The sequence below is a fragment of the Lepidochelys kempii genome, chromosome 12, assembly GCF_965140265.1.
Source record: "Lepidochelys kempii isolate rLepKem1 chromosome 12, rLepKem1.hap2, whole genome shotgun sequence".
Taxonomy (NCBI): domain Eukaryota; kingdom Metazoa; phylum Chordata; order Testudines; family Cheloniidae; genus Lepidochelys; species Lepidochelys kempii.
Genome location: NC_133267.1, coordinates 13816816 through 13842264, shown reverse-complemented (window position 1 = coordinate 13842264; position 25449 = coordinate 13816816). Strand labels below are relative to the sequence as shown.

Sequence of the window (25449 nt, the reverse complement as noted above, 5' to 3'; positions counted from 1 at the left end):
CAAAGTATTGGATAAAAATCAGGCAGCACAGTTTGATTACCTGCATGTCAGTGCACAATAATATCTTGGGAGCTGAAACAGCAACTTAGGAGATTTCATACTTGAAAATTCAAGTTCTCTCATTGTATAAGCCCTATTGTACTTTAGAGCCAAGGAATTTGTGGCTGTCAAAGGTTGGCTTAGAAATATGGCATTTTTTTGCCTTGCCTATATGAGATGATACCATTTCTTGTTTGGTTTTGGGTTTATTATTATTATTCAGTGGATTGAATGTAAAGATGAACAGAGAGGAATGGAAATAATTTCAACTACCTTAAGCCCAATTGCTATGTATAGTGGATGGTGACTTGCATTTTCATGTCATAGGATCATGACACTTATCAGAGAGGACAAAAATTATTTAAGTTGATTTTTATTAGAATCAGATTTTTAAATTTAAATACATTTTTCTTCTTATAAACCAATTTAAAATTAAATATGAAATTGTTATCCTATATTCCATGTAAATTTACCATAATCTATATTTCAAATTAACTCTGTTTCCAGGTGTTTAGCCAGTAACTTCTACCAGTTCAGTGAACTAGTATACCAGCTTTTGGCAGCAGTAGGTTCTTTTGCAACTGCAGAGAGGTATTTTCTTCATTTCAGTTTATTCAACTAGTTCAGGTCAATGACTAGTTCATTCAAAGTTGAGAAACCAGTTGGGAATTGAAAACACAGGAAAGCTTATTTTCCTCTTCCAATCAGTGAATAAAAACTGAGATATACTTGTCCTAAAATCTGGAAGGACATGGTGACCAGACACAATCTGCAGTTCACTCATTACAGATAATACTTGCTTGGTTTAATAAATCAGTTAGTTTTAAATGCAAGACCTGTTTGATAAACTTATGTAAGAAAAAAGTATCCAGAACATTTAAGTAGTTTTATTTAACTAATAAAAAAAATTGTTAAAAGAATGCTGGTTTTGTGCATTTTTAATTGAATTCCAATTTTTATCCAGTTGTAGCTTGACACAAATCACATGTAAAACAGTATCATCTAGTAAATAAGAAATGTCATTCACCATTTTCTGACATAATTTAAGAAGTAAACATTAAGAATCTGAATAAATGTGTGTGTAACACAAGTCTTCTCTCTTTGTTTGCCTGCAATCAGGCAAGTGCTTACCTCTTGCCTGGGTGCCTGATATTCTTGAAGAAAATGGAAATCCTGGGAATGTCTTAACAGTGGTCTTGGATAGGTGAGAATTTTCTATCCACCCATTCACAGCAGCTCTCTGCTATTAAGAAGAATGACAGTTTGTGGTGCCTCCACCTTGATAAGCATTATATATCTCTGTTAGGGTATCTGGGTAACTTCCAGGAACAATTCTGGCCTAAATCATATAGCAGCCCTAGCAGATAAGGGCAATTTATACTGTTGCTCTAAAGAAGCACTAAACACTCAAGTTGGAGCAAGGAACAACTTTACTTAGAAGTAATTTAGCAAAATACAATGATAGTACAATAGAATAAAATAGAGTACCTACTGTAAGGACTGCAACAAACCAATAAGATGGCATTACAACAGTTTCAGCTAATGGTGGCAACTTCCAAACATTAAAGTAAACTTATGCCTTTATTGCTTTATGTAAAAACAAAACTTAACCTTACACAAGAACATTCACCATTAATAATACACAAATTCATCACCTTCCGGAGTGTGTACTCCCCTTTAGTTTTAAAATCCCAGGTACTGTCTAGCAATGGCATATTTGATGAACGGGAGTTCAAGGGAAGCACTAAGAGTTTCTGATGTATCAGAGAGAGTCCAGATAACCGGGGTGAGACATTTTTGTGTAGAACAGGTGAAAATTGACACAGTTTTAGCTGGTAATCATCAAGTCATAAAACAGCCACCATCTCTATGCAGGCAGTTGCTTTTCTTACATGCTTCTTTCTCTTTACCTCCGGTACCCTGGTGCACTTTCCCTAGCACAAGAACTTTCACATCAGATGACCAAGGTCTCCCTAAACAAGGATAATCTCTGGGATACTCATACTTTCCACAATTGCCTGGGTTTCACAGTTCAGGATCTGCCAGTATGATCAGCACTTCCTGGCTCAACTGCTGAGAAGGAATAAATGTGCTGGAGCTCAATGCTAGCAGGCATGCAGGTGCGGTGTGGCCTTAATACTGCTCGTGTGGTCTCAGTAGGGACATCTGGAGCAGCCTAGTCTACCAAATCTCTTGATCTAAACATAGGCAACTGCTACTAGGTCCTATCCCGCCGGGCCTCCTAACTTGGTGAATTAGCACCGCTGGCTCCAGGCCTAGCCTTCCCTTCGCATGAACCTCCAGATCCTCTTTTTCAGTCACTTCATCCTTATCCGCATTTTTGCCCCTCCAACTTCCTTTAGCCAGCCCTCCAGGCTACCAGTAGGATCTCCTGACTTTCAACTTTGGCCCAGATACAGGATCACAGAGTCAAGGTGAAAATGTCCCAGAGGATGTCAATTACTACATCATAGGATGTATAGTCCTTTCAGTGCAGAGCCCTTATGATTGAACTGGAAGTTTTGTAGTCCTTTGGAGGTAGTACACAGTGCAAAGAGGACTAAGCAGAACACCCCTGGCCAGGTTCAGAGGTCCCCTTATGGGAAGGGCCTACATACGTGTAGTTATGGTGTATCTGCGTAGTTAAGAAAAAGAAGGTACCAAATTGAGTGTAAAGGCTATATTTAGTTGCAAATCAACATGTTTTATTGATTAAAACCATCAACTGTTCCTATTTTAGCAGACTTCAAAAGCCCCTTTAGGTTACAAATTCTTCAGAATTTAATTTCTGAATAAAATTTTACATTTTATATTATCTAAAATATATTCCCTTAAGAAAATCTACTATTACCCTGGTGTGAGAAATTGGAACTGTAAAGTCCCCTGAATCATACCATGTGTAATACTAATAATTGGGAATATTTAAAAAAAAAAAAAAAAGCCATACTTTGTTACATGTTTTGGTTGACCCTGCAAATTTTTAATCTCTTCACCAGTACTAGATTATAAAGAGATGAAGATTATTCTGGTGATTGTAATGTAAAAAATGTTTTGTTACATTCTCATGCATAAAATTCCCTAGCAGTAACTTCTCAAAGATGTACATACTTCCACTGCTCTTGGAAGGAATTATATAAAACATTGAGACGCAAATGTGTAACCCCATAGTCTCCTTTCCTTAAGAGTGGGACAGGATCTTAATAAGGTTTTTTGGACATGTTAATACATAAGTGAAGATTCATTGTGTGTATTTAGTATGGGGAGGTTTACACAATTCAACCACTGACACAAAATTCACTAGGTCAGTAGCCAGAAGACTCATTACCAGCACCCGACGTGCATGTAGGTTGTTGGCTGGTCAGGAGATGGATATATGAAGTCTTGAATTTACACACATGCAGACTTTGGAATTATACTGCACTGCGTCTATGTCTACCACTTATGTTGGTATAGGTGATTCACACCCCTGAACGAAGTGGTGTGGACAGCGCTATGTCTGCTGGAGAGCTACCATCACTAATTGGGGGTGGATTAATTAAGTCCATGGCAGAGCTCTCTAGTTGGCTTTGAGCAACTACAGGAGATAGATTGAGCAGCACAGCTGCACCAATGCAACTGCATTGCTTAAGCTCTCTTGTGTAGCCATAGCCTTAGATAAATGGCAACAGCTTAAAGTCTCAAGTGCAAGTCCTGCCCATCCCTAAATGGCATGGAAGGAGCTTTTATAGCAGAACTGGTGTGGTTCTGTTTCTGGAGCAGGTAGGGCAGGATTTGGGGAGCATGTTCAGGGAAATGCACTCTCACTGTGTTAAACCCACCTCACTATGGGGCTGTGTCTGTGTTGCTGTGGAGTGTAGGTTTCGGTAGGTGATTCATTGCTAGAAATTCTACTAGCTGCTCTTCTCTACATAGTGAGGAGGCACACACTGTGGACACTATTCAAGCTATGAATTTGGAGTAGTGACCATTGAACATTTCCTCTTCCATGGTAGGGGAAATTCCTCCATCCCCAAGACCAGATGGACTCCCAAGTTCAGACTGTGCCCTGGGGCTCGGATTTGGGCCTTAAAGCAATTCTTACTGTTCTTGTTTTAGGATGCCTTCCAGTTACTTCTGGGGAATTCTGCACCACTGCACAATGCAGAATTTGTGCAGAATTAATGCTCTGTGCAGAATTTCATGTTTCTCTGGAGAATTGGGTTTGCACAGTTGCTGGTGGCCATTAGGGGCTGCTGGACTCCGCAGAGCCTAGCTCTCCAGCTCGCAGTGAGTGGAGCACCTAGCCTGGTGGGGATAGGGGCTCTTCACACTGACTGCTTGGCTTGATTCTCATCTGCCTGGGTATGGGAGAGGCTCTGGCAAAGGGTGAGGAAGGGCAGGACTGCACTGCATCACACCCCCCAGCAGGACAGTAAAGAGGGTGGGGAGAAAGGGTGCAGGTATCTGGGCTGAGGGTGCCCTGTGACTGGGTCTGGGGGTAGGGAATGTGGTAGTCTGGGCTCTGAGGGTAGGGCAGTAGGTCTCAAACTTTTGTACGGGTGACCCCTTTCACATAGCAAGCCACCGAGTGTGATCCCTCTTATAAATTAAAAACATTTTAACGCCATTATAATGCTGGTGGTAAAGCAGGGTTTGGGGTGGAGGCTGACAGCTCACTACCCCCCATATAATAACCTCGTGATCCCTCTGAGGGGTTCCAACCCCTTGTTTGAGAACCCCTGGGGTAGGGAATGTGGGAGTTGTCTCTGGGGGTGCCTTGTGGCTTGGCTTGGGGGAGGGGGTGCAGGTGTCTGGGCTCTGGTGGGCCCCACACAGCCTCCTCTAATATCGCCCAATTGGAACTGGGTTGTCATAGGGGTTTCTTTAACTTTGTACTCCTGGGGAAATCTTTTTTGTTGTCTGTATTGACATGCTTGTTGACAGATATTTTGAAATAAATTACCAAAATAATTGAAACTAGCATGATTATATTGTGTTGTTTTGACAAATAAAATATGCAGAATTTTAAAACATGCAGAATTTTTAATGTTTTGGTGCAGAATTCCCCTAAGAGTACTCCAGTTCATTGAGTCACTACTCCCCTGTTTAAAGTTAGGTACATGTGTGTTTGCAAGATTGTGACATTACTTTGCAGTTCATAAACAGTGTTACTACTTTCAAAATTAGGAAATACCAAGATGACAACTACATTATTCTTGCATAGGAACTGATCATGGAATACATTGACAAAAAAGTTGGCAGTGTCTGGCTCTGCCTTCCAATCCTCAGAATTATTATAACTGTATTAAAGTAGATTTTAGTATTGAAGGTTTAGTATTGGGAGCTCAAATTTTAGGATGGTTAATGGCCCTAAAACTTGATTCAGACAGTATTGAGTTACTACTAAAAGGAAATGATGGCATATGCACTTTGTCACAAAATTTGTTAAGGGAAAATGTGACAGTTCTCAAGGGTATTCAAGACTGAGTGTCACCTTGTTACCACTTCAGGGAGTCTTGCTTGTTGAGTGCTACCAGCCTTTTAACCACTCTTCTGTGGGCTGCATCCACCCTGTCTTTGCCTTGTAGGTTAACAGTAGGTGAACTCCAGTCCCAAAGTCCCTTTGAATTGTTCCCCTGTGATATCTACCCCCGACACTGGCTATTCAGAAATCCCAGATCTTATGCTCAAAAAGGAGCAGTGTACTCCAGTTTACTAGATGTACTTGAAATCACCACTCTTGTAAACCATACAGCACTTGTGAACAATTTATAATAAAATTGGATTTATTTAATAAAGAAGAAAGATTTAACTAGAAAGAAGAGGAAGTAGTGGAAGCAAATGGTTCTAATACAAAACAAAGTAATAAAAGTCTTTACCTGAGTCTACACTTACTAATAATAATCTTTCCTATCTAATAAAGTAGGTTTTTTCCTCCCCGTGCGGCCCCCCCACCCCTCCCAGTTCAGTCTGTTCCAGAGCTGGCTGGCTTCATGGCAACCAAGATTCAATTTTTTTGAGTGGAAATTGCTCTTTGAGGGTCTTTCTCCTTCCTCTGTTATATTGAAATAGTCATAGGGGTTTGCCCTATCTATGAATGGAAACTAGTCTTGTAACGTCCCGTCCATCCCCCCCCCCCCTTTTTTTTTTTTTTAAATCTTCAGGAGGTTTTGATTGTTTTCAGTTGTGTCTGGTGGTTTTCCATTGAAAGATTTGGGATTGAGCAAGGCTAAACATTTGAGCTTTGTATTGCATCCACAGCTAGACAGGACATTATGGGAACTTTCTCCTCCCTGAATGGGCCATCACTGATATATATTTTCCCTGATAATCAGTTTTTACCCCAAGTCCATAAAGCATAGGTTCAATATAAATACGTTATTCTTTAAATATTACTTTTACATACATCTCACAATGATTGAGTCTCAACAAATTACAAGCTTTCTGTAGATGTCTTACAAGTTACTCTTTATGGATAAATATCTTTTAAGATGTGTTTGGTGTGGTGAGCCTGGTCTGAGTTGAGAGCTGTTTGCAAACATTGTGGGTGAGCTCTTTGCCTAGGAGTTGCTGTGTCATAGAGAACTTAAAAAACAAAACAAAAAGATACCTACCACTAGTGTGGTCTAGGGCAGTGGTTCTCAAAGTCGGTCCACCGCTTGTTCAGGCAAAGCCCCTGGCGGGTCTGGCCGGTTTGTTTACCTGCCGCGTCCGCAGGTTTGGCCAATTGCAGCTCCCACTGGCTGCGGTTCACTGCTCCAGGCCAATGGGGGTTGCGGGAAAGGTGGCCAGCACATCCCTTGGCCCGAGCTACTTCCCACAGCCCCCATTGGCCTGGAGTGGTGAAGCGCAGCAAGTGGGAGCTGCAATTGGCCGAATCTGCGGCAGATAAACAAACCAGCCTGGGCCACCAGGGGCTTTCCCTGAACAAGTGGCGGACCAGCTTTGTGAACCACTGGTCTGGGGCAGTGCTTTGATGAGGCTCACCGTCAGCTACTGGGAAGGAAGAGATTTGTATCACAGTTCTGTCCCTGGACTGTACTCATGGAGTTGATTTGTTTTTGTGTTAGTCTGGTATCTTGTAAGATGTTTAGTGTGGTTAGTTTGTCCAGTCTGAGTTGAGAACTGTTTGTAAACAACAAGGGAGAACTCTTTACCTAGAAGCTGCTGTGTCACAGAGGACTTAAAAAATAAATCACCAGACACCTTCTACTAGTGTGGTCTAGGGGCTGTAGCTTGATGAGACGCCCTGCAAGCGCAGCACTCCCAGCTACTGGGAAGGAAGAGGTTTGTATCACAGTTCTGTCCCTGGACTGTACTTGGGGAGTTGGTTGATTTTGTGTTAGTCTGGTGTCAAAAATGTAATTTATGTCATAACTGACGTAAAGTCTAGTAGCTGGGGGACAGAATGCCAGAGCTTCTTGGCCACTTCAGAGGGCTGATGTTTACTGCCTCTCCCCTGAGGGCAGTGAGGTGGTTCATAGGAAAGGAATTCTTCACTCCACCCTCAACTTTTGTTGTTTGTTCTGCCCTGTGAATAGTTAAACTCCTTGTGCCTGCTGCTGCTAATGGCTTTCCCAAGCAGCTGCTGCACTATGAAATTGTCATGATTCTTGACAATTTCATTGCTGTCCACAGGATCTTGAATAGCAGCAGGGAAACTGACTAGAGCCTTGTTAATTTCACATTGCTGCTGCTTGGCAAAGCTATTAGCACCAGCAAAGATAACCTGGAGCTGTCTTTTTGCAGTCTCAAGAGGACAACGCTGCTTCAGTTTATATTCAGTTAAATTTGGAAGATTATTTTTGCAGCCTTACGAGCTAAAAAGGTATTTTTCAAATAAATCATAAGTTCTAAATACATCCCCTCTCCCTTGCACATTTGCTAGAGAAATCTTTCTATCTGAACACTGGAAAGTAAAGGAGTAGCATTTTAAGCCTTGGACAAAGGGATATCCTCATCTAGAGTGTCATCATCAGCCACAAAAAGGGGAAGTACCTTTTTGGTTTGTCACAACGCCTTGCAAGTGCTGGGTAATTTTTTCAAGTTCTTTGTATTATGTTCATTGAATTAAAAGTAGTTAAAAGCTGCAATATTGATATTACAGAAAATTAAATGGCTAATAAGATGAGTACATAAAATTTAATTAGTTTTGCTTTTGTTTGTTTTATTTATATTTTATTTTTAAATTTGGTTGCAAAGTTCATGCAAACTTTTTTTATTTTGGGGAGCGAGGGTGTGTTTGTGGTTTTGTCACTACCACCCCATGCCCCACCCCCCTGACAATATATTTCAGTATTCCTCTTTTTTGGTGTCCATCAGAGTGATGACTCTCTCAATGAAGGTTTATATTCTGGTTTATTGTGATCTTTATTTAGCGGAGGAGAACTCACTGGTGTTTTCCTTCGTTCTCATAATGCCTGTTCCAGATTGGCCAGAGATGTTGCCCTGGAATAGTAAAGTGTACCTCCTATTCTCTAGCTACTAAGCTTGCTGCTTGTGTAGTGTTCTCTACAAGCCTGGGATGCAAGAAACACTCCCTGATAAAATACACATTGAAGTCAATAGAAAGACTGCCATCAACTTCAGTAGCCAACTTCATTGGATCAGATCCTGAAATTTTACTAAGAACCCAGTAACAAGAATGTTGTGCCTAGATACTTAATAATAGACTGAAAAACATATTTGGTACAGTGTGTTTTACTTAATTTGTAAAATAACACACCTTTATTAATGTTAAATTTGTTGTAATTTGTATTACTGTATGTATTACAACTATAATGCACAAGCACTTTGTAATTTTATTTATTTAGAACCTCCAAATAATTTAAAACTGAAGGGATGGCATTAGATATAAACAACAAACACAGAGATGTTTTATTTAAATCAAAATAATAATGTTGACAAAAGCAGTAACTTACTTATGTCTATATCACTTGTATTCTCAACTGACAGGGAACTTAATTCTGAAGTAAGTAACGTATTTGTGAATTAAAGCATACTATTAATAAAAGTGAAGCCTAAGCAATGTAAACTCTTAAAAGCTCAGTCACTGTAGCATTATAGTGAACATTTAAATGAAACCCCCCATGAAGTGTGATTGTCATTTATTGTTTTCATGATAAATAGTGTTTGGAAAAATGACAACCCTGCCTGATATAGTTTTTTGTTTTTTGAAGGGGGAAGTTGATTGTGAAAAGAATAGAATTGCCAGGGGAGAGGGAGTAATTATCATGTTCTATATTTTAAATAACCTTTAAAAAAAATCAGTGTACCTGCTCACCTAGTTTGATGGAAATAAGGCTAAATATTAGAAAGATACAAGATGCCTTTGTGTGGTATTTTAATTTTGAATGCTAAAATCAAAATGTAAAATATTTCATCTATGTTAAACAAAATTATAAACCTTTGAATAAATAGGAGCTCATTATTGCGTATGTGCCATCTAACTGAATGCTCTCCAGCTCAAAGTATTGTTTATTTCTCCATGGGGAAAAAAAGAAACAGCAGCAAGAAAAGGAATGCTTCCATTTTGTGTTCTAGTGATCTGTTCTATATGAAATCTCTGTAGTAAAATACTTACTCTCAATGTCTAAAATAAGGCTTAGTGCACAGTCTACTTTGCCTATCTTTTATCCTCTCGGCTAAATTTGTTACGGTGTCTTTATATTGAGCTCTAGAAAATATTTTGTTCTCCAGACTTATTTAAGATTTTGATTATTTCAAATAAACTTGACAGAAATGTAAAATTGCAGCAGTGTCTAGTATGTTACTTGGAATTGATAGTTTGCAAGATTGCTTCTACCTATGTAAAATACAATCTTTTCATTACTGTAGGAGGGGGAAGAGTAAGAGTTAACTACTGTACCACATGTAGGGAAAAGCAGCCCATTGGGGGTTAAATTGCAGAGTCTAATGGAATAATAACTGGTAGCACCATCTGCTGGCCTACTTCCGCAGAAGGAGTCAGTATTTTTAACGACATCTCTAATATTCATGCTGATGCATTTTGATGCTTTGTGCATTCATTTCTTTCTGTGCTTTGTTGGAATCTGGCTATCGGCTAACAGCTGTTGTTGAAATTCTGCTCTTTAGGGGAGATGGCAGTCTTTGTCATACCTGAGTAGGATGAACAGTGGATGTATACTTCTCAAGGAGGAAATATGTTGATAAATCACAGTGTGTATTTATGGAGGGTTGTGCATATCTTGGCTGCAGCTTGCTAAATAGGCCATTTAGCAATCTTCTTTCAATGCTTTTTTCTTGAGCCTTGCCTGGGGTGGTGAAAAAGCAGAGGGCAAGCCTTTGTCTGACGCCAAAAATGTCTTCAGTGAAGAGGCCAAGAGGAAGGGTAAGTGAAAGCCTGAATGAGTGGGAGGAGGAGGGGTTCTTTGGGCTAAAAGGCTAATGGGATTGAATAACCTTCCTTATTACTGGCTGCTGCTGCGGGAGTCGTGCTGCATCGCCATCTTGAGCTTGTTGCTGTTTTCTCGGGTCTTGGTTATTTGTTATAGCTTGTAGGCCTTAAGGTGGCATTTTAGTGAGCGATCCTAAACCCTGTGTCCTTCTCAGTGCTGCAGCATTGCTATTAAGCCTTTGATGAGGCACGTATAGAAAAATTATTCAGTGAAGTGCACTGGATTTGGCTTGAAAATGTGTTTGGAAATTCCTGGTGTCTTTTCCCCATGCTGTAGTGAGAGGCACATTTACGGGTGAGAACCAGAACTGTTATCTGCTATTTTTTGTCTGTTTGAATAGGAAATTCTTTCTATTCCTTAAGGTTAAACAACATGCCTTCTAGATGATTTCAAATAGACTGCTAATTTGAATGTAGAATTCCTAGTTCTAGCATAAAGAATTCTCTATAGATATAACAGTGACAAAGGGGGGAAAAAGTGAAAGTTAACTCCTTCCAGTAGCAGTATAACCTTATGTAATTTTAAATAAATTAAACATACGCTTCCTAACTACTTTACTGATGTAGAAAACTACATAATCTGTTTTTGTTCTTTTTGAAAGCCTTGATTTGTTCAAATATCTGGTTTTGTTGGTCGTAAAATAGTGCGGTTTTTCTGTTTAACTGTAGGATAATTATTCCTGTTTTGATACTATTTTCAGAGGTATATTGATGCTATACCTTTATTAATTCACTACTCTTTCAAGTTTTGTGAAGCAAATAGCTTGGGGAAATCTCTTCTAAATCCATAAAACATTTTCACAGATTAAGAACTGGAGCGTCTAATTGCAGAGGTTGGTAAAGAAGGCTATGAGAACTTCAGAAAATCTATTTCTCCTTGATTTTCTGTACGTAGAACCAGTTTAAATGTAACTGTTGGTATACTTTATTCTGGAACCCATGCCATAGTGGAGTAATACAGAATCATTTTCCTTGTTTATTGCGTTTATATGTATTCTTGACTTTGCTGTAGAACTCGGTGAACAGTATTTGCAAATTTATTTTGAAATATATTTATTTTCTTTAAAAAAATGTTTTTATTCTTCCAGCCTCCTTCCTCCAAGAAGACTGATGTTTCAGGGACATATACTAAATTGCAGAATACCCAGGTGAGGGCAATGTCGGAAAAGAAACAGAAGAAAAAAGTAGAATCGGAAAGTAAGCAGGAGAAGGCTAATCGCATAATATCGGAGGCAATTGCAAAAGCAAAAGAGAGAGGGGAGAGAAACATTCCACGAGTAATGAGCCCTGAAAACTTCCCCAGTGTTTCGGCTGAAGGAAGAGAGGAAAAGAAAGGTAGAAAAATTAAATCCAAACCAAAGGACAAGGAGAGCAAAAAAACTAAAACTGGTTCCTCATCCAAAATTAAAGACAAAACAAAAATTGGGTAAGTAGGCTAAAATTTCCTTTTAACTCCCTTCAAATTGCAAACATTTGACTGGAACAGAAACTGCTTATTAATCATAGATATTCTTCCTCTAAATATCTTGAACCCATCTGTTTTTGTTTATTAAGTTGCCTTTTGGTTTGAGTTTTTAAATTTTATTTGATGTATTATCAATGCTATTTTTTATCAGTCTCAGCATTTCTTTTGAGATGAGATCCATGATACTATATAGAGAGAAACTGGACATCTAATTAGCATATTTGCAAACAAACATTAATGCAGATGCCTGAGAAACTGTGGTGTAGACCAGAAGATGTAACAGAGAACTTGCAATCACATTTTATTTAATTATTTATTTATTTAAATTACTGTGTATTCTGCATCCATGCACTTGTTCTGTCGTCCCTTGAAATTTTGCAAGTTTAGCAGGGTCAAGATGTGTCAATATCTTGGTGGGAAAACTGCACAGGATGTTTAAGGTGTTGTAGAAAGTGTTGCTAGGGCTTCGGTAGGTGGCACTCCTGCCTCTGATTTACTACTGACCCATTTCTCCATTGTGGTCTTAAAAGACAGTGTATAATTTGAGGTATTAACTTTCAAACAAAGTTTAAAACAGAAGTCGTGACCATTTGTGTGTCCCCCCTCCTCCCCCAAAATATGCTTTTTTTTTTTTTTTTTTTTTTTGGGTAAGAATAGTGATATTAAATCAATGACTTTATCTGTGCTTGAATTTGGTATTATATCCTCAGATGACAGATATGGAAATGTCCTTTTTAGGTCATCCAGTTAATCTCCCTGAAAATGTAAAGTTAATCCCTGTTGTACATTATCTAGAATTTTGTGCCATCTAGTTCTTAAATGTTCCAATTACCTTGGGAGGCTATTCCACAACATTATGAATAACATTCTGATGAAACTTTTCCTGATTTTTTTTTTCAACCTAAATTTTCTTGGGCTTAATTTCTTCCCTAAATTTGTTGGTGAACCACACTGAATAATTCCCTTCCTTTTTGACACCCACTATTACCCCGGTCTCTTTCGGCATCATTACTTTCCAGGTTTCTCCCATCTGTTTAATAACTTGTGTGTTTGAATCTTTTTTCAGGCTGTATGAACTCACAGCTTTCCAAGTTGCATCACATTCGGTTGTGTTTTGCCCTGATTTTTAATCTCTTTCTTTTCACTAGTATTAGCAACTCCTTCCAGTTTAATATTATCAGTGAATGTCAGTAGCATGCTGTTTACTCCCCTTTTTGGGTCATTAATTAATGTATTTAATAAGACCTTATCTAAAACTAATCCGTGTGGTATACCACACCAGACTTTCCCCCTTCTTATTGTATAAATCAAAATAAATAAATAAGTTGTCATTACCCTTTGTTTACAGTTCATCAGTCAGTTTTCAGTTCACATGACATTGTTCTATCCATGACCGTATGGATTCATTTTCAAGTAAGATTTCATGACAGGTAAAATCCAAATATACAGTAGTGTAGTACTCAAAAATATAATACATTTAATTTTGGTTATTTTGGACCCAATTCAGAGTATATTGAAGTCACCTAAAAGACTCCCATTTACTCCAGTAGACTTTTAGTAATTTGACATTTAAAAATGAAAAAGCAATTTGTCTAACTATGCTTTACAGTTTAGAAACTTTATCATTAATGGGTCTGGTAGCCTCAGCATGTTTATTAATTGCAACCACAAATAGTTTAATTATTTTATGGAGCTAGTTACTTTCCTATATTATTCTGTTGTGTACCATTACTGTGTGCTGTTAAAGACCTGTGGTGTACTCCAGAGGTGGCTGGGTTTTACTGGTGGATGGAGTGATCTCTGTATAGTTTGCTTGTAGAGCACTTTCTGATCCTTCTGGATGAACTGAGTTATACAAATGAAAGTTGCTGTTGTATGAAGAAGACTAACTTAATGTAAACAAAGTAAGAACATTCAGAATTACAACTGAAACTGTATCCATGGTTTATCTTGTTAAAATTTCAGCTCATGAAAGCTTATGCTCAAATAAATTGGTTAGTCTCTAAGGTGCCACAAGTACTCCTTTTCTTTTTGTGAATACAGACTAACAGAGCTGCTACTCTGAAACCAGCCTTAATGGTGCATATCCTAATTTTGAAATTATGAACTAGTGAATTAATATGATTATAAGCTTGCTTTTCTGCATGAAGTGTGTGTTGAGCAGGGAAATAAGAATGTGCAGAACTTTCTATCAGAATGTCATGTCTGCTTTTTACACACAAGAACCATAACACGGTGGCAGTGAATTGTCAACAAGAAGCATAAAATGCATTTACAACTACTGTGTATTAATTTAGGCCCCAGTCCTGTGAAATCTGACACATATATGTCTAATTTCAAGCACATGGGTAGTTCCATTCACTTCAATGAGACTGTGTACATGCTTAATATTAAGCATATATGTGTTTGCACAATCAGAACCATAAATATTAATTTTTTTCACTCTCCATCTACTCAGAAATTATTTAAACATTTTCTGCTGAAAATATCCATAAAAATGCACTGTCAAGGCAGAGACCATGGCAAAAATTCTTTAGCACAAATACTGAAGTTTTGAAAATCTATGAGTAACTGAAAACAAGCCTAGAATGGACATTCTTGAGCAGTCTTAACAATAATGGTTGCTGCTTCCATTTTAGTTGGTAAGTGTGCGTGTGTGCATGCATATATATGTGACAAATGACAAAAAAATTCTAACGTGCCTAGTAATTGTTGTCTGGGGCACCTTCAAGGGGCCTAATGTTCAGATTGTGGTTGCTAAATAGTTTCAGAAAATCAGACTGCTTTAAAGTTGAACACTAAATTAAGTAGTAGTTCTTTTAGATCTTGTCTTTATTGTAGGGGGAGCTGGTAGTAACTCCTATAGTTTGTCATGTTCTTTCCATTTTTTTATTATTATTATTTATTATGGTCTGGTCTTTGAGAAGTTTCTCATACCTCTGTTGTTTCCAACTGCCATTTCTTTATCTCATGATTTCAATGTTGATTTTGCTGAGATATAAATTGTTAAAAATCATTCTTCTTCTTTGAGTAGTGTCCCTATGGATGCTCCACTGTAAGTGCGCTTGCATCCCTGTGCTGCTAATCAGCGAATTTTGGTAGCAGCACATGTGCTAGATGAACAGACACTATTGCCCCTTGTGTCCCTCCACAAGGCTAACTAGTGCATGCAGGCTGACCCCCCTCAGTTCCTTCCTGACCGCCGGGAAGAGCCAGGTCGTCCTTCCTTTGCGTAGAAGCACTAAAGTTATGGAACTGTTACGTTTCCCACAAGCCTCACTGTGATAACAGGGAGGCTATACTATACATATAGTAGATGTCAGGAGAGACCTAGCCTTTTTCCTGAATAGGACGAAGGATTTTAGGAAGTCTTGTAAACTTTTCCTTTCTGTTGCGGAGAGATCCCGGGGCTCAACAATATCCACCCAGAGACTCTCCAAATGCTTCTCCAGCTGTATTAAACAATGTTATCAGGTTTGCAACATGACACCTCCAGCTGATATTCACACTCTCTGCAGAAGATTGGTCCCCTGTCACTTTCCTCAAGAATGTCCCTGTCTCAGAAATCTGTAGAGGGGCAACCTGGGCGTCAGTCCATACCTTTGCAGAACATTATGTGATTACTGGGGACTCCACCTCTGATGCCATATTTGGCTCCACGTTATTGTCATTCGTAACAGATTTGACTCCGAAGCCCCAGCCGTCCAGTGGGGATACTGCTTGGGAGTCACCTACAATGGAGCACCCACAGGGACACTACTTGAAGAAGAAAAAGAAGTTGTTGTTACTCACTTTGAGCAGTAACAATGGTTCTTCAAGACGTGTGTCCCTATGGGAGCTTCACAACCCACCCTCCTCCCCTCTACTTGAGAATTCTTGTCAGGGACTTTGCAGTAGAGAAGGCATGAAGGTGGGTTACCCCGTGCGTGCTGGTTTAGCCTTGTGGTGAGGCATGGGGGAGACATAGCATGCGCGGGCAAAATGGACACTGCTGCAAAGTTCTCTGGCAGCATTGCAAGGAAACAAGCTACAGTGGCGCACCCAAAGGGGGACACGTCTCAAAGAATCGTCGTTACTGCACAAGGTGATTCTTCTTTCCCGTGTCTCATTTGTATTCCTCAGAAAAAATGTTGGCAGCTCTCCAAAATAACACAAAAGTTTCAAGGCTGGGATTTTGCTGCTGCTGCAGCAGGCGTACATTCTGTTCTGGGGAAATCTGGGAGCAGCTACAGCGGGGAGGTGGTGGGCAAAGAAGAGAGCTGGGTTAAGTTCCCCACCACTGCATCTAGCATATGCCTCCACTGGTGTATGCCCTCGTATATGCATGCCACCTGAGGCAGGAGCCCCCCCAATTCCTGCAACGATAGAGCCTCCCCCTCAGTAACACCCCCCCACCCCCACTCCCACCCAGATGCTGCATATTGCCCTACTGGCAGTTCCCCCTCTGTGATAACTGTCTCCTGCTGCTAATTAATGTCTAATAACCGAAATGGTAGCATTGTATGCTGCAACGATGAAGGTTTAAGGTTCAAGCCTGCTGCTGATAGATGTTGAGGGATTGTTAAAATTACATATATAGTATTTGTAGATTTGCACAGGCAGCTGTAAATATGGCTTTTCCTAACTTTCAAGTGCTTAATTCTTCAACCAAAATTTGTGTTCTTTAAACATATTTTATAATATGTAATATATAAATAAAATATAAAGTAAAAATAGTGATACGAGAGAGAAAAATGTTTGGCAAAGATCTGACGTGGCAATTTTAAACACAGGGAATGTTTAAGTGAATCATAATTCCGTACATTATATGGGTTCATAATGGAAATCCTGCTAGATCCCTTGCCAGCAGTGGAACAATTGTTACCATTATAATAACAAAAATAATATCTAGAACTAATAAAATGACTGTTCTTAAAATATTTTCCTAAAAGCAATTAGTTATGGGACCAAAATCCTGTTTTTAATGTAATTCAGATTTTCATTAGTTGAAAAGTGAGGCTGGAGAGTAAATAATAACCTCATGTTGATATAATATCTATTTTTAACTTTATTTTAATCTTCTAAAAAAATTAAATCCTATAATTAACAAAAGCTTGCTTGAAAAGTTTACCAAATCAATATAAGGACATTTAAGAATCAGGAGAGTTTGTTAGCAAAACATACAAATTAAAAAAAAAAATCACATTTCATTAAAGCCAACTCAAGCTCATACACTGTCCCATGTGAGCTCTTCAGGGCAGGATTTGTTTCTTCCTGTGTTTTTGTACAGTGATGAGCAATTACTGCGAAATAAATGGAAGGATGGGATTTGCAGAGTGGCCCACGGTAGTTAGAAGAAAGTCCAGTGGGAACTGGGTACCTAATTCCTGTAAGCCCCTTTTGAAAATTCCAGCTTAATCATCATAATATAATTAATAATCAAGCTTAATAGGACTACTCACTGTTTTAAGTACTATGAGCTCATGTGATATGTTGACAGGTGTATGTGCATAGTGTGGGGGGAAAAGCCTGAAATATAACTGAAAACTTTTGGTTTTCTTGTAGGAATAAAATTTTTCGGATATGTCCAGATCATCCAAAATTGGGAGAGAACATTGATATTAAATTTCTCTCACTGGGATTTCAAACTTCATTATTTTGGGGGGAAATTAGGAGACAAAAATACATGTTTTCTCTGACAAGGCCCTCACCATCCTAAAATCCAAGCACACTAAATAAAAATTTACAATGTGAAGAAACCAAGAAATAAAACCATTTATCTCCTGGAGGGGGGGACATGATATGTCACCTAATATGGGATGCAATGGAGACTACTCCCCTAACAGATAAAAATGTAATTGACATTTTAATAAAGGTAAACAGCAGTGGCAGGAACTGACTGGGTCATGTGTATTTAAGAAGTTGTAATTGTGTTTTTTAAAAAGCAGTTCCACTTTGAAAAGTCATTCCCAAAAGAAGACATTGTGAGGGTCCCATGTTCGTTTCTCAATTATTTCTATATCAAATAGTCTCAATTTACAAATAAAAATTGTTTTATTCCAAGTACCGGAGATGCAAATTCAGTGTGTCAAACTGGGTCTGTTTTTCCGAATACTGAGTGGCTCATAAAAAGTTCTGAGGATCATATTCTGTCCTGAGTGATTCCTGTGCAATGCCCGTGATGGTTAATGAGTTTCCCCAGGTATAACTGATTGGAATTTGCTAATTGTGATGTGCAAAAAGGAATGAGTTCCAGGTCACACTTTCTCCAGAGTCGGGGAACCGTCTGTTTTTCTTGTTAAATTAATAAACATAATTTGGGATGTCATTTGGGTCTTAATGTAGACCTTATAAAACTTTCGTAACAGCTTCTGGATGTTACACTTCTGCCATTCAAAGTTCAACAGTGTGAATTTTTCTACCTTTAAAGCCTTTTTTACCACAGTTAGATATAAATTTTAAGGATCTACCTCTAGACCAGCGGTTCTCAAACTATGGGTTGGAACCCCAAAGTGGGTCGTGAGCTCATTTTATGGGGTCACCAGGGCTGGCGTTAGACTTGCTAGGGCCTGGAGTTGCAGCCTCACCTTCCGGGGCTGAAGTTGAAGCCCGAGCCCCACTGCCCGGCACTTAAGCCAAAGCCTGAAGGCTTCAGCCCTGGGTGTCAGGGCTTAAGTTACAGGCCCCCCACTAGTGGCTAACGCCCTTTGGCTTTGGCCCTTGCCATGCGGGGTGGTGGGGCTTGGGTGGGCTCAGGTGTCTATACGACCCTTCTAGGTGCAATCGCGGTGCAATGAAGTTTGAGAACGCCTGCTCCTAGACAGATTATATCGCCTTTGAAGTAGGGGAATAAAGGGCCTGATCCAGTGCCCTCACTGAACGCAATGGACGGTCTCCCATTGCATTTAGTGGGCACTGAATCAGGTTCTAAATCAATTACATTCCATGTCTAGTTAATTGGATAAATGTTACTTGAGATAAATGAGTAAGTTCCATTTGTTGTTGTAATACAGTATCCACAGGAGTACATGAGAGTTTACTAATTTAGGATTACCAAAATTAATTTGGTTGATGATCTTCAAGTAAATTGTTTTATGGGTTGGTTATGGAATCTAGTTAATTAGCAGTGAATTGACATGCTTATTGTACAGTAACAATCTGATGACAGCAAAACCATTTCCTTATTCTAGGTTTTCAGCAAGGTGTTAAGGATTTGATTTAATTTTCCCTTTGCTTTTGCTCTGACTTCACATCTATTTATTATGGGCTTCCCTGGTGATTAAATGTGGAATTCCACTATGGAGACAATAAACATTAATGTCAATAAGTGCATTTTTCTGTCATAGGTGTAATGAATTCTATGTGCTGTTTGTTTGCTTAAAAAAAAAACAAACCTGACATTTATATTTTGTAACTCCATTACGGCCATGCACTCATACATATAGTTAAACTCTGGATAGCATGGGAGGCTAATGAAAAGCTTCAGTGATGCTGTGATGAGGTACAGGACAAGACCATTAAGAAATTAAATTCCCCAAGAAATATTGAGGTTATCTTTATCATCATATTGTACACATAATTTTGTAAAGTTCTTTTTAACTAATGTCACATCTAGCACAGTAATTCTTATGTTCAGAATTTCCTTTTGTTATCATAAACTGCATTGTTGTCTGCCCTAAAAAGAACTAAGGGGGATTTTGCCTTATTCATTATTAACTCTTCAAATATATCCTAAATTATACAGCCATTCCTATGTGGTGCAACCCAAATGTAAAACATTATCACCCCAAATAAGTAAAAGAAAAAAATTATCTTTGTCACCTGGAGGTATGCAATAGATCTATTCTGACTTCACTGATAGAACATTCCTGAATCACAGACCTTTGACAGAAAATCTTAGGTCTTTCATTCTCTGGATGTAATACTATATGAGTTGTTAGTTTTGGTCTTGTTTAATCTGATATATCAAAATGGGATGTGAAGAAACACATGGTCATTCTAATACTCTGATCCAATATTTAAGTGTTCAAATACTAATAAGAATTTGAAGTGGTTATGCTGGATAACTAGCAGCCGTTGTGGAGTTCCTGGAGTATGGACATGTAAGTATGCCTTCTGTATTCTGCTGTAGTTGCCACTTGGGATGATATTCAATAGCAGTCTTACATAAAGTATGTTACAGTAATCCAGCCAAATTGTTCCTATATAATGTCCATGTACAACAGAAGAGATCACAACTGCTCATGTGTTTGCTAAATCCTGACATTCCATTTTTGGCTCATGGTTAGAAATGGCCCACAAATTCCATCCTTCTAATAGAACCTGCCCACACTTACTCAGTTGTAACTCAGCAATATTGCTCTTCCTCCACCCAGACGACTAGTTCCTTCAGCGATAGGCAGGGGATGAGGAACCTTTGACCGCCTCTGCCAAGTATGGGTTGGAGAAAGAGACCATACCTTCCTTGAACAACAAACAACTTCCAAAATAAACAAATAACCACAGCAGGACATGAACCCCAAGCATGGTGTTATAAAATCCAAGTGACATAGGACTTATTCCTAACAAGGTCTCTGACAGCCATCCCACTTAGTAGCTATAGTGCTCATTTTACAGGAGAGTTAATGTGCATGTGAAGGAATGCCTGCTAGAAGATGGTAGTTCTATATGTTTAGCCATTTCTTCAGGAAATTTACTGGAGTTTGTAGGATTCCTGTTTTTCAACCAGTGCCTGGTCTTCTGACTGCCACCAGGGCAAACTGATTGTTTGTGAATTCGAGCCTGCATTGCTTACTACTCTTCTCTTCTTCTGTCCCAAATGTTTCTATATGAAAACAGTGAACAAGAGCAAATCATCTCAGTTGATCACTTCTGTGAAGAGAAAAGAAACAAGTGTGTTTCTTTGGTATTAGCTGACCAAGTGATTAAAATTAGTTTCAGAATGTTAGATTTCCATGAAAGTACAAAAATATAATGTTCTTATCTCTAAGAGTCTACTGAAAGACAGGTGAAAAACATGTGGCTACAAAACAAGATTGGTTGTTAAGACTATGTAGATAAATGTGTAAAAATATTCAATCTGTTTTGACTCTGCTCTGTGATGTGTGTGTTATCCTATGGGCTGTTAGCCCAGTTGCCCCCAAATCCCTGGCAGATGCTGAGGGATTCACAAAGAAAGACACTTCTGTGCTTTTGCACCAGATCCAGCCCCACCTGGCTCCTCCCTTCTTGGTTGTTTGGCAGCACAGCTCCAACAGAGCTTCACTATCTGGGAGTATCCATGGCTGTGGCTTCCCAGACCACTCCAACATCCCACTGTAAAAACAAAACAAAACCCATCCGCATTCCCAGTCTCCTCACCTATCCATGGAGTAGTCTCCTTGGAGTCTATATGGGACGGGGGGACGACAGTGTCCAGGTGGCAGTTGTCATCCATCCCACTTCAGCATGGGATTGGGAGATCAGTGTGCGGAGTGTCTCTTCCACATGTAAATCTAAGAGGGACAATCTGGGTTATTGAAATTGATGGGACTGTTTGTGGAGCAAGGTACTACTCAACATGAGGCTGGCAGAATTAGACTGTTCTGACCTCATGGATTTCCCCAAGTACTTTTACATTCTTTACAATCCTAAATCATCTAGACTAGGATTTAAAGGCTTGATGGCTCATGTTATAACATGTTTTAGAAGTCTAGTGTGGACAAGCCTGCCTTTAACATGATAAAATGGTCTAGTAAAAGCCTAGAGGGGAGTCAAGGCGCCAACTCAGTGGCTCTCAACCTTTCCAGACTACTATACCCCTTTCCAGAGTCTGATTTGTCTTGCATACGCCCAACTTTCACCTCACTGAAAAACTACTTGCTTACAAAGTCAGACATAAAAATACAAAAGTATCACAGCACACTATTACTGAGAATTTTTTCTCATTTTTACTATAGAATTATAAATCAATAGAATATAAATATTGTACTTACACCATGTGTATAGTATATAGAGCAGTATAAACAAGTAATTGTATGAAATATTAGTTTGTACTGACTTAGCTAGTGCTTTTTAAGTAGCTGCTTGTAAAAATAGGCAAATATCTAGATGAGTTGATGTACCCCTGGAAGACCTTTGTCTACCCCCAGACGTATATGTACCCCTGGTTGAGAACCACTGCTTTAACGTAACCAGTTTAGCATGTGTTATATGCAGTGTTCCTTGTCTACACTGTACTTCTAAAATATCCTAATTAACATGCCGATATCATACCTTTAAGTTCTAGTCTAGACTAGGCCATATGTTGCAGTGACCAAGTCAAACACTTTTCCATAAAACGGACACCAATTAGCAATCAATCAGGAAACCTGAATTAACAAGTTTGGGTGATCCATGGAGGTCTGAAGGATTGTGCTTTAAGGGAAAATGAAGCTAGAATACTGTGGAAAAGTCAGTTCATCGAAGGACAAAACTACCTGAAGGATTGTGCTTTAAGGGAAAATGAAGCTAGAATACTGTGGAAAAGTCAGTTCATCGAAGGACAAAACTACCTCGTTCAGCTTCTCAAGCTTGAATAAATGCTAATAGACAACCATTAGTATTCACAAGGGAGAAGAAACCAAGCTACTTTTGAAGAAAAAATATGAAAATCAGTGTGTTGATTCTTTAAAATTTATTCCTTGAGATAATGAAAAATAACTTTTTTTATATATAAGAATTAACAGAAAGAATATATGATGGGGCAGAGGTGTGAGGGAAGCCAGGAGCCAATTTCTATCCCACAGACATGTGCAAGCACTTCCCCTTCAATTTAGAATTGCCCAACCTATGTTTACTGCCACTAAATTTAAGTGTACATTTCAGTTTCTACTAGAAATCAAAATTATATAGCAGAAAGAAAACTACTTGTTAAAAGCCTTTTTCCCCCTCCCAGTAAGAATTCTTGCTTTGTTGGTTGGATATTAATAATTGGTGAAAAATGTTGGTCTCTTTCTGAAATGCAACTGTGCTTTGTATTTTGGGAACTATTGTATTGACACTATCAGTAGTGAATTGGTAGTTTGGCATTTTGGGGTTTGTATTTTCTCTGTGGACTGTTGGAGATGTAATGTATTTATTATGATCAGCCTGTCTTATTTTGCCCTTTTCCTAGGAGAAAATGTGAGGCTGAAGGCTAGTCAGTCCTTTTGCTTAGTGCGTTTTACTTTCTTCAGACTGCTTTGATGAAAATAATTTTACTGGCTGTGAATAAAGGCCAAAGTCTTGTCTTTAGGCCGAGCCATGAAGTGGGAGAAGATATTTGTATGCTAAAGCAATTTTCTCAGTGTTAACATAGTATGCAATTATCAAATCTATATTATGTAAAGTATATATTTAAGGATATCATTTTATTCATGATTGTTTGCTTGTAATCACTCTGTGATTATTCCTCTGAGAATACACTTGAAGAGTAGCACTTGTCAGATTTCAAAAATGAAAAAAACCCATGTATTTTGTCACCCTATCATTAAAAACAAATAATGATATTAATGATATTGCCCCTCTCTGTGTGACTTCAGAATTTAAACTAAGAAATAATTAGTATTTTTCATGTAGAATTATAATTTGCCGCACAGCTCTGGTCCTCCAAAGTGCTGATGAAACCATTGTTGATAAACCTAGGCTTCTCAAATTTTTGCTTTTGTGAAATTGCAAAAAGTCAGACTTCACAGTTTCATATTTTTACCATCTAATAATTTACTTGATGCTATGAATTTTGCATATTATAGGATTTGCTTTTAAATTGTGTAATGTATAACTGTTGTTGTCAAACTAAAGTTTCTTGTATGAGTAAAGATATCAGAAGTTCCATGTTTCACAGAGAGAGAAATTATGGCATCTAGGGGGTACTGTAATTTGGAGGAGATAAGTATGGTAAATTGTAGCTCTCTATGCAGTTAAAAGTACCCTGTCAACTCAGCTCCACATTTACTTATCATAAATTTACTTTTAAACATTTCAATTAAAATATTAACACTGTTGAGGAATACATGAGAGATTTGCCTGTGGAGAGAAATACAGATGTTTCCACTAGGCCTTTGGGGATTTAATCAGGAGTAGTATCAAATGCTAACTATTGTAAAGTTGCCTCCTTGTTCTTAAGTAATCACAAAAAGTCAAGTCTTACACTCCCACTGAAGTCAGTGGCAAAATCAGTAGAATTAGGCCTACGTTTCTCCTCTCATTTGTGACGTGGTGGGACTCTATGGTACTGGTAGTAAAAAGAGTAAGGAAATTAAAGTTATTTTGTCCTGGTCAGTGTCCCAGACATTAAATACAAAATGCACAATAGTGCATAAACAGTCTGTCTTAACATTGTCTTATTTTTGTTTTGAAACAGCAAGCTTATAATCACATTGGGTAAAAAGCAGAAGAGAAAAAATGAGTCTTCAGATGAAATGTCTGATACTAAGCAGACTCCACAGCGGTCATTTAAAGATGAGGACTCTCAGGTCAGTATTCATAATTTTTCTTTTTTTTCTTTTGAAGATTTTTCTGTGCCATTATAGCTTTAAACTCCAAAATATTATATTTTTTGACATTAGTGATACTTACTAGTGAAGGCAGAGGGTTTTTTATTGCTATTGAGTTTATATAAATTGATGTTTCTGATTCTGTGGTTTCTGCTCTTAAATGAGTGAACATGAGACCAAATGTCTGTAAACATTTGGGGGAGGGATAGCTCAGTGGTTTGAGCATTGGCCTGCTAAACCCAGGGTTGTGAGTTCAATCCTTGAGGGGGCCATTTAGGGATCTGGGGCAAAAATTGGGGATTGGCCCTGCTTCAAGCAGGGGGTTGGACTAGATGACCTCCTGAGGTCCCTTCCAACCCTAACCTTCTATGATTCTATGAAACCAATGATTCAAATACTCTTCCTTGTACAAGAAATAAATTGCGGATTATGGCTAAAGTGTTATAACTAAGCTGTGTTGAGGTGGTGATTATAGTTATACTGTGTCTACATTTCAACACAAATGTGTGGAAACATTTATATAACTATAATAATTAACTTATTCTAGACTTAACAGGTCATTAAAAAATAAAAAGTAAACATCACCATAAAATTTCTGATGATGCCGAGCATCATGCTTTATTTTAGGAATACAAAGATACCGGATAGCTTTTTACAAGAAACACAGCACCAAACTTAAGGTTGTAAGGTTGCTCTGAGGTTTATGGCTATAAGGTGGCATAAAAATGATTATCAATAAAAGTTTATTGATGTTATTTATTAGGGCTGACAATCGCAGTTAACTCACGCGATTAACCCCAAAAAATTAATTGCGATTAAAAAAATTAATCCCAGTTTTAATCGCACTGTTAAATAATAGAATACCAATTGAAATTTTCTAAATATTTTGAATGTTTTTCTACATTTTCAAATATATTGATTTAAATTACAACACAATACAAAGTGTACACTGCTCACTTTGTTATTTTTAATACAAATATTTGCACTGTAAATATGGCAAACAAAAGAAGTAGTATTTTTCATTCACCTCATACAAGTACTGTAGTGCAATCTCTTTATCATGTAAGTGCAGCTTA

General features: G+C 38.3%; 1 protein-coding gene across 15 annotated transcripts in view; it reads left to right on the top strand.

Moving 5' to 3' along the window:
* CHD9 (chromodomain helicase DNA binding protein 9) overlaps positions 1 to 25449 on the top strand; it is a 188781-nt gene that overhangs the window by 51817 nt on the left and 111515 nt on the right. For 12 of the 15 annotated variants that reach the window (XR_012154463.1, XM_073307627.1, XM_073307626.1 and 9 more), the window contains 2 exons: positions 11524 to 11861; positions 24241 to 24352. Coding sequence is in view for 14 of the 15 variants with exons in the window: in XM_073307627.1 (XP_073163728.1) it covers positions 11524 to 11861; positions 24241 to 24352 (450 nt within the window). In the remaining variant the exon portion in view is untranslated. Of the gene's footprint in view, positions 1 to 10005; positions 10370 to 10441; positions 10731 to 11523; positions 11862 to 24240; positions 24353 to 25449 lie in introns of those variants that run through there. The other 3 variants (XM_073307629.1, XM_073307628.1, XM_073307631.1) reach the window with 2 other exon arrangements.